Source organism: Ambystoma mexicanum, chromosome 1p (assembly GCF_040938575.1).
Source record: "Ambystoma mexicanum isolate Mex_15411 chromosome 1p, UKY_AmexF1_1, whole genome shotgun sequence".
In the NCBI taxonomy this organism is placed as follows: domain Eukaryota; kingdom Metazoa; phylum Chordata; class Amphibia; order Caudata; family Ambystomatidae; genus Ambystoma; species Ambystoma mexicanum.
This window is the reverse complement of record NC_090921.1, coordinates 1286188082-1286200073: the sequence shown is the minus strand read 5'-3', so window position 1 is coordinate 1286200073 and position 11992 is coordinate 1286188082. Positions and strand designations below refer to the sequence as shown.

Sequence of the window (11992 nt, the reverse complement as noted above, 5' to 3'; positions counted from 1 at the left end):
ATGAAACGCTCCCCACAAAAGCAGTATGGGAAGGAAAAGTGCAAAGCATGATGGTCATGGAAAAACTAACTGCAGTGGTGAATGATAAAATGAAGGGCTTCCATACCAAGTGGTCTGCCCTGCTGCTTAAATGGGGGATGGAGGAAGACAACCAGTAGCCTACGCCAGGGGGTGCGTGAAATGGAAGGAGGAAGAGTGGAAATGGGAGGTTGAGGGTCTCGAAGAGGAGCCAACAAGGGGAATTTACAGACAATACGAGTAGTTCTGATCGGAGACAACAGAAGATACGCACACCATTGAATAAACTTTGATTGGGACAAGGGGTTGGAGGAGTGGATGGGGTAAGAGGTGAGGGGGGGGAGAGATCCAGATTATTCGCGCCAATGAGGGTTACACAGTTTTTTGTTATATTGTAATTGTCCATTTCTCGTTATAAATGCCAATAAAATCAAGTTTAAAAAAAAAATATTAAGGGACATTCACAGTTTTGTATAGCATGATCATCATACAACATTGTAGCTACATGGGTGTACAGGCTGGCCTGGGAGTCTGTGGTACGGCCTGTGCTATGTTGAGAAGCTTGGGAGGTCTCTAAGCATGACTCACAGGGGAGGTGTGGGGGCACATTTTGCATTACACTACTGAATGGGGCTAATGTGGCTCCACATGTGTTAAGGACATCAATTCTGGCAGGGGTGCCATTTATGTCAATTCAGATCTGTGCTACGGCCATTGCTGGCTGTGTGAATAGGTTTCTGGACCAGTCTATGCCTGGAAGCGATTTAAAATATTAGGAATCTTAGAAACTTCCCCCTGGTGGCTGTGGCTTCTGACCAGTCACTGAGATCCAGGTTCTTTTTTTCAGAGGACATGTTTTTAATTTTAAAAAGTAGATTATGTTCTTCACAGTCTGCTTTGCTTTTAACCCAAGGCGGACAGTAGAGTTTCACCTTAATCAAGACATACTTCTCTACTGGTCTACTTTCCTAGCCCAGACACAGAAGCATTAAGATTGCTCCACAACCTTGGCTGAGCAGGGCCCTGAGGTTTTACCTTAACCAACTGCAAGCTTTGAAACATCTCTATTACCAACGGGGCTCAAAGGGGGGGCAGGAGCATCTAATGCTTCCACTGCTATGTGGACAGTCAGCTACAAACTGAGAAAGGTTACTCCTCCTGAAGGTATGCATACACATCTATTGAAGGCGAAGCCAGCATCAGTAGCTTATGGAAGGCCTGTTATTAGGGGACATTTATGACACAATGATTTGGATCGCTTCTCGTGCATTCTACCAGTATTATTATACTGATATAAAATGCAAACCAGTTCTAGTTAACATTTTTGGGTAAAGGCCATCCTATATGTGCAAATGTCATCATCCTGCCCAATGAATTACTATCATCCCTTTTATTACGGTGCTTAACAATCTCGCATAAGAACAGCTGAAAGGGGATGGGACGCAGGATTAATGGTGCTAAATGGACTTGTGGTTGGAGCCAAAATCATGATTGAGTAAAGTCCTGTGTCGACAGCACTGTTGTGAATGCACCAATTATTTAAAAAAAAAAAAAAACTACTGACATATTCCAGTGTCAGTCAAGGTCCTATTCCTCTTCCGCGAGATGCAAATGGTATGGAGGAACAGGACTAATAACTAGGAGAGTTCAGTAGTCCCTACAGTAATTTTCACTTCATTAACAGTCAACTTTAAGTCCTGGCATTGGGCAAAAAATGACAGAGATAGAGATTGCATGCATGGCAGATTCAAAATTATGAAAAGTAATGGTTAAAGAAAACAGCGCAGCATTCATCAAGTTTAAATATTGGCGTTTAATAGCCCTCAAGTTCTTTCCAATTTGTACATTGCATTGATAATGGCAAAAAACAAAAGCTTTAGATACAGTAAGAATAAAGAAAGCATAACAGTATATCAGGAAAGCTAATTAGAAAAAGTAACAATTGTGTTTCTTCCCTTGCTTCGTAAGATCAATCAGTACATTCAAGATTCTACAGAGGAAGAAGATTATTACTCAAACACCTCTACTACAAAGAGCGCAAGCAGTTTAAAATATACAAAACTGAAAAAGGTGAGCGGGATTGACGGCATGAAGGGATTCTACACTCTCTGGATGGGAATTATTTGTGAGGGACGAGGAGCGGTTTAAGATTTTGATGTGTGAATGGGATAAGGTCTGTATTCCTCATTTAGGGAAAGGTTTGTAAAATGCAAAGGAGAGCCCTCTTTATAGAAGTTATTTATTTCGTTGATGGTGCAGTCACTGATCAGAATTAAAAGGGCCTGGTTTCTATCAGTGAAGGATTGTCTAAAGAAGCAAGGACCCCTGATTTCAGAGTCTCACACAAGGTACATTTGCCAACCATAGAGTGCGACTGATTAATTGGCGCCTCTAGTTCTACTGTTCTTTGGCCTTGTAGTGCAGTCCTATTGCTACAGACATGCTGGAGCATATACCACTGCATGGTTTTTCCTGGCTCAGAGTCAGAGAGTGAAGAGAGACTGCACTAATGTGCATAAGTTTTCGTTAACCGTCCAGTAATTCAGCAGTGGTCAAATGGTCGCAGTGTAGGATTGTGAAGATGCAGCTATGCAGAAACCAATAGTAACTCACCCCCTACTGTACAAGCCGTGGAAAGCATGACAGTGACAGTGAATGACATGAAATATATGATATATATATATATATATATATACACACACATCCATCTATGCTTCACAGATATAAGATTGGCGAGTGATTTTCGAAGATCATGTTTTTCCCATATAGCACAGTGTAGCTAAAAGGTATGTCAGCGACCATCCAGGATTAACCACATCTAGCCGGGATGAACAGATCGAATGGTTAAAAATGACTATCAAGGATGAGCAGGCAGGGTACTTCCTTATGACTGACTTACCCACCATTCAATATCAGGCACAAACCTATGCCTTGCTGCTTTAAATGTATGGGGGAGAAGAAGTAAATTAGACCATTAGCCAGCCGGCACATGTTTACATTGCATTCTGGAATGGGCAATGCCTTCCGAGGTTGGCCCATGGCTGTGTGCCTTATTTGTTTAAGCGAAATAATAGCAGTGAGTTCTGGAAAACGGCAGAGCAAACAAAGGATGGTCCTGCACAGTTCCATCATGGAAGTTTAATTTTGTAATGATTTTATGGTTGAATGTCCGGAAGGTAAAATGCACCTTTGTTTGCTCTGAAGGAATGAAAGAACTATAGTAAGTATTCTGGACAAAGGGGACAAATGAGAAACAATACAATTAATCAAATGCCGTTCTCTATTTTACATAGTCAATAGTGCATTGTATATCCAGATTTGTCCAACCAGGGAGAACATGAATAAATAATGTTACTGTACTGACCGTATTGAAAGCTTGGCATTAGTGACCCTAAAGTATATCAAATACAACTCCTGTTCACAATATCTGAAGGTACAAAGGTAGTAGGCAGAAGTTGGGGTGACTGTGTAATCCTCGGCCATAAAAGTAACAGGAAACCTAGTCAAAACCAGTTTAGATGGGGCTGTGACCGATATGTGGGCTCAGCAACCGATTCGAATCTACAGAAGGATATGGACCACTAAAGAGGTGAGCAGGGCCTTCAAGAATGCACAGGGAGGGGAACCCTAAGTGAGGGAAGCATAGTATACTAACATTCAGTGGGATGGGACACCAACATGAGATGAGCACTACATGGAAGACTGATCAGGTCTGGGAGTCATTCATGCGGCTAGAGAATACAAGTCTGATGTACAGACCAATGTATTACTTGAGCACCACCATATTCAAGTCTGTTCAGGGTTGGGAACTATTTTTGAGGTGAGCATCTATTCAAGTATGATATGGTCGGGGAACCTATGCATGAGGAGTACTTTATGCAATGCTTATCTGGCCCAGAACCTTTATACAGGGTAAACACAGTACCAATGTGTGCAAATGTGCGCATAAGGATAGGGCTCACACGTGAAGTGAGCATAGTATTCATGTCTGCACATGGTTGTAATCCATGATTGAGATGAACACAGTATTCAAGTCTGCAGATATAACAGGTAGGAGGTGAGAATGGTATTCTGTTTATGCGGCAGTGGACACTTGATATTGAGGGGACATTTGCAGATTATCTCCCATATTTATAGCAAGAGTGTCACATGAAGATTCTTCTGCCTTCGCGAAGGCGGGCAATGACTTCCTATGGCACATACCAGAATCCTTGCAAATATATTTCAAAACCCTTTTCTCTTAAGTCAGAAAACATGTCCTATGGCACATTATAGAGCATCAATAAAGTGCACTGTTGCAAAATGGTCAAAGTTAGCCAGGTCTTCCTCAGCTCTATCAAAGGCAGCTGAACTGAGGGGACATTACCTGTCAAGGAATGGTGCTTTGAAATCCACTGAGTTGCAGCAGATGCAGACTGTCCTTTAAACTTGATAGGGCCTGGGCTGATCTGGCAAAGACAATGAGGCAGAGATCACGTCCTAAAGCAAGCACGTTGAAATGAGGTATTGCATTTCTATAACCACAACATGTGCCAGCTTTTGCACAGCTAGTGGGACAGAACACATGCTACAGCTGAACACTAACAATGGGGGGTGTGCGTGGAGTCAGATTGTCATACAATTGACAGTTCAGCAAGAACTCCTTAGGCAAATCTCAACACGCAGCATGAAAGTGACTAATCTCACTAGGTCTGGATGCTCTTTCCTAGTTTGAGAAGCCTTACGAATGTATGGTAGCTGTGAGCCGTCCCAGGCAGGTACTCAAATGGGCCATGGTCCAACACCACACCCACCTTAAAAGTGAATGGAGGGGAAATGAGCACCCAAATCCGCTACAAAACATGGAGGTCTAGCGCTTCACTTCAAATGAACACAAATAGGAAAGAAATGTCTTTACATATAAGGCACCAACTCAAAAATAGCTTTTCCGCTGATACAATCTTTCCTTTACGTGACAGCTTCCTCCATTGGCCTATCCAATACATACTCATCTGTGCTGTACGCCCTAACACTGCCACTATCTGGCATGTGCGCACATGTGAGGGCGTGTGTTGGTTGCCTACCCGTTGGATGAACTTTTACTTGCACAAGGGTCAACGTTTAGCAAGACGTACAACAGATACAAAGGTGATGTGTGAGGTTCTATCTTGTTTACGTAAGAGACACTGGGTGGGTGTATGAGGCTTCCATTGGTCTCTTAGCTGGATGTGACTGTTAAGTTTGCAGCCACATGACACAGAGTTAGTTATTTCCTTTTAAGCAAGGATTCCTTTGGATTATATGAACTGAGCCAAACAAGGTGAGAGCTGTCCCATTGAGATTTGCTGCCATTTATTCGATGTTCCCCGGGGAACGTGGCTTTTCTGGAATGGACTCTCCTGAGCAAAGAGCAGCGCCCAGATCGGGTTTTCCTCTACTTCTTTTGGCTAGCTTTTGCTGCGGGAAACAACTCCAGGATGTCGGCAAGTGCAGCACGGATGTTGTCTCCAAATCGGTGTGCGTCCTGCAATACCACAAAATAGGAACATTTCAATAACGACAATAAGAAAGACTCTCCAGCTCACAAATTAACCATAGCAAATATCGGGCTGACCCAGAAACAGTGAAAACATTAAAAGTTTGGTTTGAAATGCATGACCCCACATTGATTATTTAAAGAGACGTACAAAAACGTTGCTTTAAAAAAATAAAAAAGCTGTTCCAGTTAATCCTGTGAGCTTAGAAAACTTGCTCGATGACAACCTTTCAATGTCAATGGAGGTTCACTTATGTTTTTGCCTTGTAAATCATCCTCGTCCAATTCTTACTTTTTAAGACATACAATCCTCAGAGACAGGCACACCCCCATCCCTCCCCCATAGCTTAAAAAAACAAACAAAAAAAGTGGGTGCCGGCTGTCTTGACTTCACCCGCTCTGGGGTAGGGGATAAGGTAGATGAGCGAATCCAGTAGCTCCTGCTATATTTATATTTACTGTCACAAAAGGGGCCGATGCCGTGTTCAAGGCAAGTCTTTCTGATTTTTTTTTTTACTTGTGTTTATTCTCTTAGATTTGTATCAAATAGGAAGGGCCGTGTGATGACACTCTTGCTGCACATGACTTAAATTTGGTTTCAGGGATACGAGTTCATTAGACTGCCATACGTCTTGGCGGGGTGCAGCATGCAGACATTCTAAACCCCATCCTCTAAGTATTCACGTAATTACTCCACAATTAAGAGTACATGTGGAGCTGTTGCTTCCCAGCAGCGTCATAAAACGTGGGGGGGGGGGAGCAGAAGGCGGCGTCGGACAAACGTTGGACATTTTGTACTTGTTTAAATAGAATGAAAAAGGCCTAACTTGCTCTATTACTATAGGAATGTTCCCTACCTAACCTAACTAAGGGTGCTCGTCTGTCGTCAAAAGTCCAAAGACAAATTTCCCCAGTCCAAAACCTATTTCTATCTGACCCTATCACTAAAACTAATAACTAAAGGTCTTGGTAGTACTCGTTGAAGTACCGCTTTTCCGCGTGGCTCTGCTGGAGTCCTGCTTGGTTCTCCTGCTGTTCGTGGCCAAGGTGAAATACCCTGGAAATTGCCTGGAAACTGCTGGGACTTGAATATTATTAGAACATTAAGTTGGATTGGCCTACGTGCTTATCCCGCCCCCACAGTGACGGGATTGGGCCACTGCCTATATTTGCAGCCTGCACGCGCACAGTGCGCACACATTTGCGGAAGTACTCGTTGAAGTACCACTTTTCCGTGTGGCTCTGCTTGATTCCTGCTTGGTTCTCTTGCTATCCGTGGCTAAGGTGAAATACCCTGGAAATTGCCTGGAAACTGCTGGGACTTGAATATTAGAACATTAAGGTAACTGTTGCCACTAGATTGCTGCTACAGCCGCCTTCTACTTGCTACAGACGCCACTCACCCTTGTCTTGTTTTTTGCAGATGGATTGGCCTATGTGCTTATACCGCCCCCACAGTGACAGGATCGGTCCACTGCCTATATTTGCAGCCTGCGTGCGCACAGCACGTGCGTACTCGTTGAAGTACCGCTTTCCGCTTCGCCGCGCAGCTGCGTCGGCTGGGCCTGAAAAATACTTTCGGCAGAATACAACGTGAGCTTTCCGTATTATTTCATAGCCTAGTGCTGTTGCCAAATATCTCTTCACTGCCCAGTGAGTGGTGCTTTTGTGAGTTTAGTTGCACCAACATGTCCATCCCATATCGGCCATACTCATTAACAACTAATATGCCGAGTGAGTTGCATAAAGATCGTCGCGCAACTTGCACACATACAAATGTGAATCTACGCACTAGTCACAAATCTATTGTTATTGCTCCCTCTCCTGCTTCTACAATGCCCCATAGAGTATCATGTTCGAGTACCGTATGCAGGCCGTCTCCGGCTGCCTTCCACAAAATAAATATACCGCCACAGATTTCTTCCTCTAATATACATTACATCTTGCCATCTCTGGCAGTTACAGGCCCCCAAGAGGCCAATCCTCTCTCAGATGCAACGCTATTGCAACTTCAAGAAAAACGGCCAGCGTTTGTACCGAGTGTCAGTTCTATTCGCTCATTATCATGATCGCTCAATAAGTCCAACCACACAGATATTTGTATTTACGCCAGTCAATGAAAATCCCCTATCTCCATCTACAGCACAAACTCTACACGTAAAGGCGCACATGCAAATTCTACAATCAATCACTCTCCCTCAATTTCTTATTTTCATCCCACCCCGAGATGCCCTACTCAACTGGTGCCAATGGAAGGTCTGCCCACCCAAAATCCAATGATTGAAATTGCTTTGTCTGATGTTAATACTACTATGTTAACTCTCTTCAAATTGTTTGAATCATTAGAGATTAAAATTTCAAAACAATCCTCTCAATTAGATCAACGGTCTTTATGGCTAAACTCTTTGGAGGGCCACCACTGCTTCACCAAACAATCTGATGAGCCCCCGCCAACCATTACAGTTAACAATGACGCAGAAATCATTACTTACGAGCACACTGCTGCCCCAAATTGCATGATACCACCAGAGTCAGTGCTCCCTATTTTTCCAGCAGTTATTCGCCCAATCAGCGTTGCTGCAAACATGACTACAAAACATTCAGCCAATCAATCTTGGGCGAGTATTTCGCCCCCTCCCCCCTCTAGATGTACACAATCCCTGAATGGTGCCGCCTTCCCGGTTGACGGGACCGCCTCACCCAAGAGGCAGCCCTATTGTCCTAAACAAAAAATAAAAAGGGGGCTTGCGTTGCCCATGAAGAAATTGAAAAATCTGCCATCAGTTAGACAAGACAAAAACACACTGACTTCCTTTTTCCAAGCGTTAGGCACAGGGAATAAACTTGGTGGTCCACAAAAACCGCCTGCTGAACCGTTTGCAATCACCGTTCGCAATTATACCTCAAAGCAGTGTCACTCAATGAATATCTTGGAACTGTACAGTGTGGAACTATACCTCAAAGCGTTGTTAGTCACAATGAATTAACACATTTACCTTCATCATATCCTCCACTAAATGACTTAATGACATACACAAAGTCAGTTTACCCACAGCAATGCAAACCAGTGTCCCGCTGTCAATGGTGCAAGATACTCTTGTTGAAACTCCAAACCAACAACCTATTGTAGAACATCCAGCACCTCTTTTAATTGACCAACAAAAGAGACCGTTTGAGAGCTACTTAACACAGCGACTCTCACATCCCATTGTCACAAATCCCACAGAACCAACCAAGGGCTCAACACATGAGCATCTTAGAAACGCAGTCAACTTTAAAAGAGCCGCCCTAATATCTTGCCAGTAAATCACACTGGTGATCACACATCAATCCCAACTCACTAATAAATTGGGGAGTCCACGAGGGGAGTGGAAACCAATGCCGCATGTCACGTTCTCGGATGACAATCACAGACCCTCACGTTACACTGAAGCTCTGAATTCTGGGTGTCATTCTTTGATTATGAAGTGCCGAGAGAGTTCCTTTCATTCATATACTCTCAACAGGCAGAGCGTGCTCAACATCTTTGGGGACGTGCTTGAATTAGAAGATATCACCTCTCATGACATTGCGCAAATCGAATTCATCTCAGATAAAACTGCCTCGGTTATCAGACTCTGGATACCTTCAGGAGTGGCGCTTAATGCCATCTGGCAGGCAAAGATAAAATTGTTTACTATGGGCTTTTTAGTTGCACAAGACCCAAAAAGGATCTCTCTCAGATCTCTCCATCAAGCACCTACTGCAAATATATATTCTAGCGTGCGATCTGAGCTTGAGCCGTCTTTACTCCCCCGTCACATACAGTAACTATTAGCCCCTCAGTCCGCCACTCGACTTACGCTGGCAAGCTGGAATACCCGGGGGTTTTCACATTTGCAGACCTCCCTTTCTAATTTCTTGATAAATTATGATATAATGACAATTCAAGGAACCTGGCTATGTGAAACCCCTGACTGGGACAATTTTGATATCGTTCTCCTTCCAGCAATTCGACAGGAGAAAGGTCGCCCGGCAACAGGCTTATTAGTTGCTGTCAACAAGAATCGTGGTCTTGGCATTTCTGCCTGGGATTTTGTTAGCTCCTCCTTACTTTTAGTCAGAATTGTCTACTCTTCACATGTCATTGCCCTAATAAACATTTACCGTAATCCAGCTGACATCACTGATGTTGCATTTTACTCAGGGCTAAGTAGACTCTTTGAGCTTATAACACAGTCCTCAGAGATCACGGATATAATAATTGTGGGAGACTTCAACTTAGATTGTGTGTCAGCCTCTCATAGCCCCCAGTCCAAGGATGTCATTAAATGTCTATCCTTCATGACGGATAGAAATCTTTTGATGCTTAATGGTGCAATTGAAGGGGACATACCTGCTCGAGCCACCTGGCAGCGAGCAACATCTACTAGCATCATAGACTATACTTTTGTTGACCACCACCTCTTTAACAATATCACCTTGTTTAACATCATACCACAACCTTATAGTGATCATAATCTCTTGGCTACTTAATTTAATTGGAATATCACGCCAAAAAATCAAACATGGATGTCTCAGCAGGTGACTATTAATGCTAAAGCTCGTATTCGGTGGTGCACACAGACCTTGGAAAAGTTCAATGTATTAATTGATCACAATGTAGCATGTTGTCAGCCAGCTCCTTATACAACTTTGCTTCTTTCTTTACACCGTCCTATCTTTGCTCCAAATCATACCAAGTTTAAACATCATCATTGTTTTGACCCAGAAGTGAAGGCCAAGAAAAATGAATATCGTTGTCAACGAAAGTTAGCCATTAAGTCTGCAAATAATTTCCCAAAACAAATTTTAAATGCACTACGGTCCAAATATAAACAGTGTACACAAGCCCACAAAGCGCGGCAATATCAAAGAGACAGCGAAAAAATGCTGCAAGTCCTTTCCGCAAAGAACTAGGCTGCGACTTCGGCGCTACTGAGAGTAGCAAACCTTCACATCTTGTAGCGCAAATTAATTCAGTCTCTGAACACCAATGGTTAGCCCATTTCACCTCCTTATGCACCGATCAGGAGTTCGATAAGTTTACACCATTATTTAGTTTGGCTCCACAATGGTTAGTAGAGTATTCCCCGGAAATTCTTGAACTTTTCATTACACAAGCCAGTGCATCTCAAGCGGCTGGACCAGATGGCCTTCACAAGCAACTGTTTAAATCTAATCCAGTTTTGTTGTCCGCAATCTTGAATAAGATCTTTCAGCAGATACTACATACGAAAATTATTCCTCAATGGTGGAAAACATCAATTATCGTACCGATTTATAAAAAGGCCGATCGAACATTACCACAGAATTACCGGCCCATTGTGCTTTCAGATGCGCCTGACAAACTATTTGCTAAACTGATATTACGGGAAATTAACAGTTGGACTAAGACCGCCCAACTCAGAAACCCACAACAATCGGGTTTTGTAGTAGGAATGGGCACACAGCAACCTCCTACGTCTAAATGCAATAAAAGCCCACTGTCACGCAACCAAGCAATCCATCTATTTCGCGTTCATAGATCTACATGCGGCATTTGACTCCATATCACGAGTCATCCTCATGTCAAAATTTGCAAGAGATAGTTGCCCACCAACTTTAGTCGAAATCATTCATGCTCTGCATTCCCAGACCTAAGGTACGTATTAGATTGAATCTGGATGGCCTCTTATCCAGTCCGATCGTCACAGCAAGAGGCTTAAAGCAGGGATGCCTATTGGCCTCAGCGATATTCAATTACTTCATACACGATGTAAGCAAATCTTTTGCAGACGTAGTATCTGACTCTCCTTGCATACATGGTACTGCTATTAAAGCACTCATGTATGCGGATGACTTACTCTTAATTGCAAAAACTCGGGTAGGCCTGCAAAAATTGCTAAATACATTCGCCAGATACATTGATGCAAATCAACTTGTAATTAACACTAATAAATCTCAAATTGTCATTTACTCTGCATCTAAAACACCTCAGAATAAACTTTTTTGGTCAGTTAAGGAAACCAAATTATCAATAGTTCAAAGCTACACTTACCTGGGCACAATCTTTGAGGGTAATGTGAATGCGACAGGGCAAGTAGACAGCATGGAGCACAAATTGGTCACTGCTATTTCTCAAACGAAAATCATTCAATCTCGCTATGGTAAATTTACAGTGAAGCCAGCTTTAGTGTACTGGCTTCAGAAGGCCATCCCATGCTTGCTATATGGCCTTGAATCTCAACCAATATAGCCCCAATCTGCCTTAAACCAATTAGAGGCCAGAATTTGGCATAGTATTCTACTTCTGCCACAGTGTATCCCAGGTGTATGGCTCCGGCATGAACTTGGCTTAGTTTCGCTCCAAGCCATCTATTTGTGGAGATTATGTGCATTGTTTCGTAAATGTTTGATAGACAAATTCTGTTAATATTCTTCAAACCTTGTCAACTTACA

The 11992-nt window shown here is 42.9% G+C and overlaps 1 protein-coding gene across 4 annotated transcripts in view; it reads right to left on the bottom strand.

Annotated features, from left to right (window-relative positions):
* Positions 1 to 1811: 1811 nt before the first annotated feature.
* LOC138452925 (carnitine O-palmitoyltransferase 1, liver isoform-like) overlaps positions 1812 to 11992 on the bottom strand; it is a 1293714-nt gene continuing 1283533 nt past the window's right edge. For all 4 annotated transcript variants that reach the window (XM_069605291.1, XM_069605282.1, XM_069605298.1 and 1 more), the window contains exon 19: positions 1812 to 5521. In XM_069605291.1, coding sequence (XP_069461392.1) covers positions 5432 to 5521 — 90 coding nt within the window. In that variant the 3' untranslated portion in view covers positions 1812 to 5431. The remainder of the gene's footprint in view (positions 5522 to 11992) is intronic.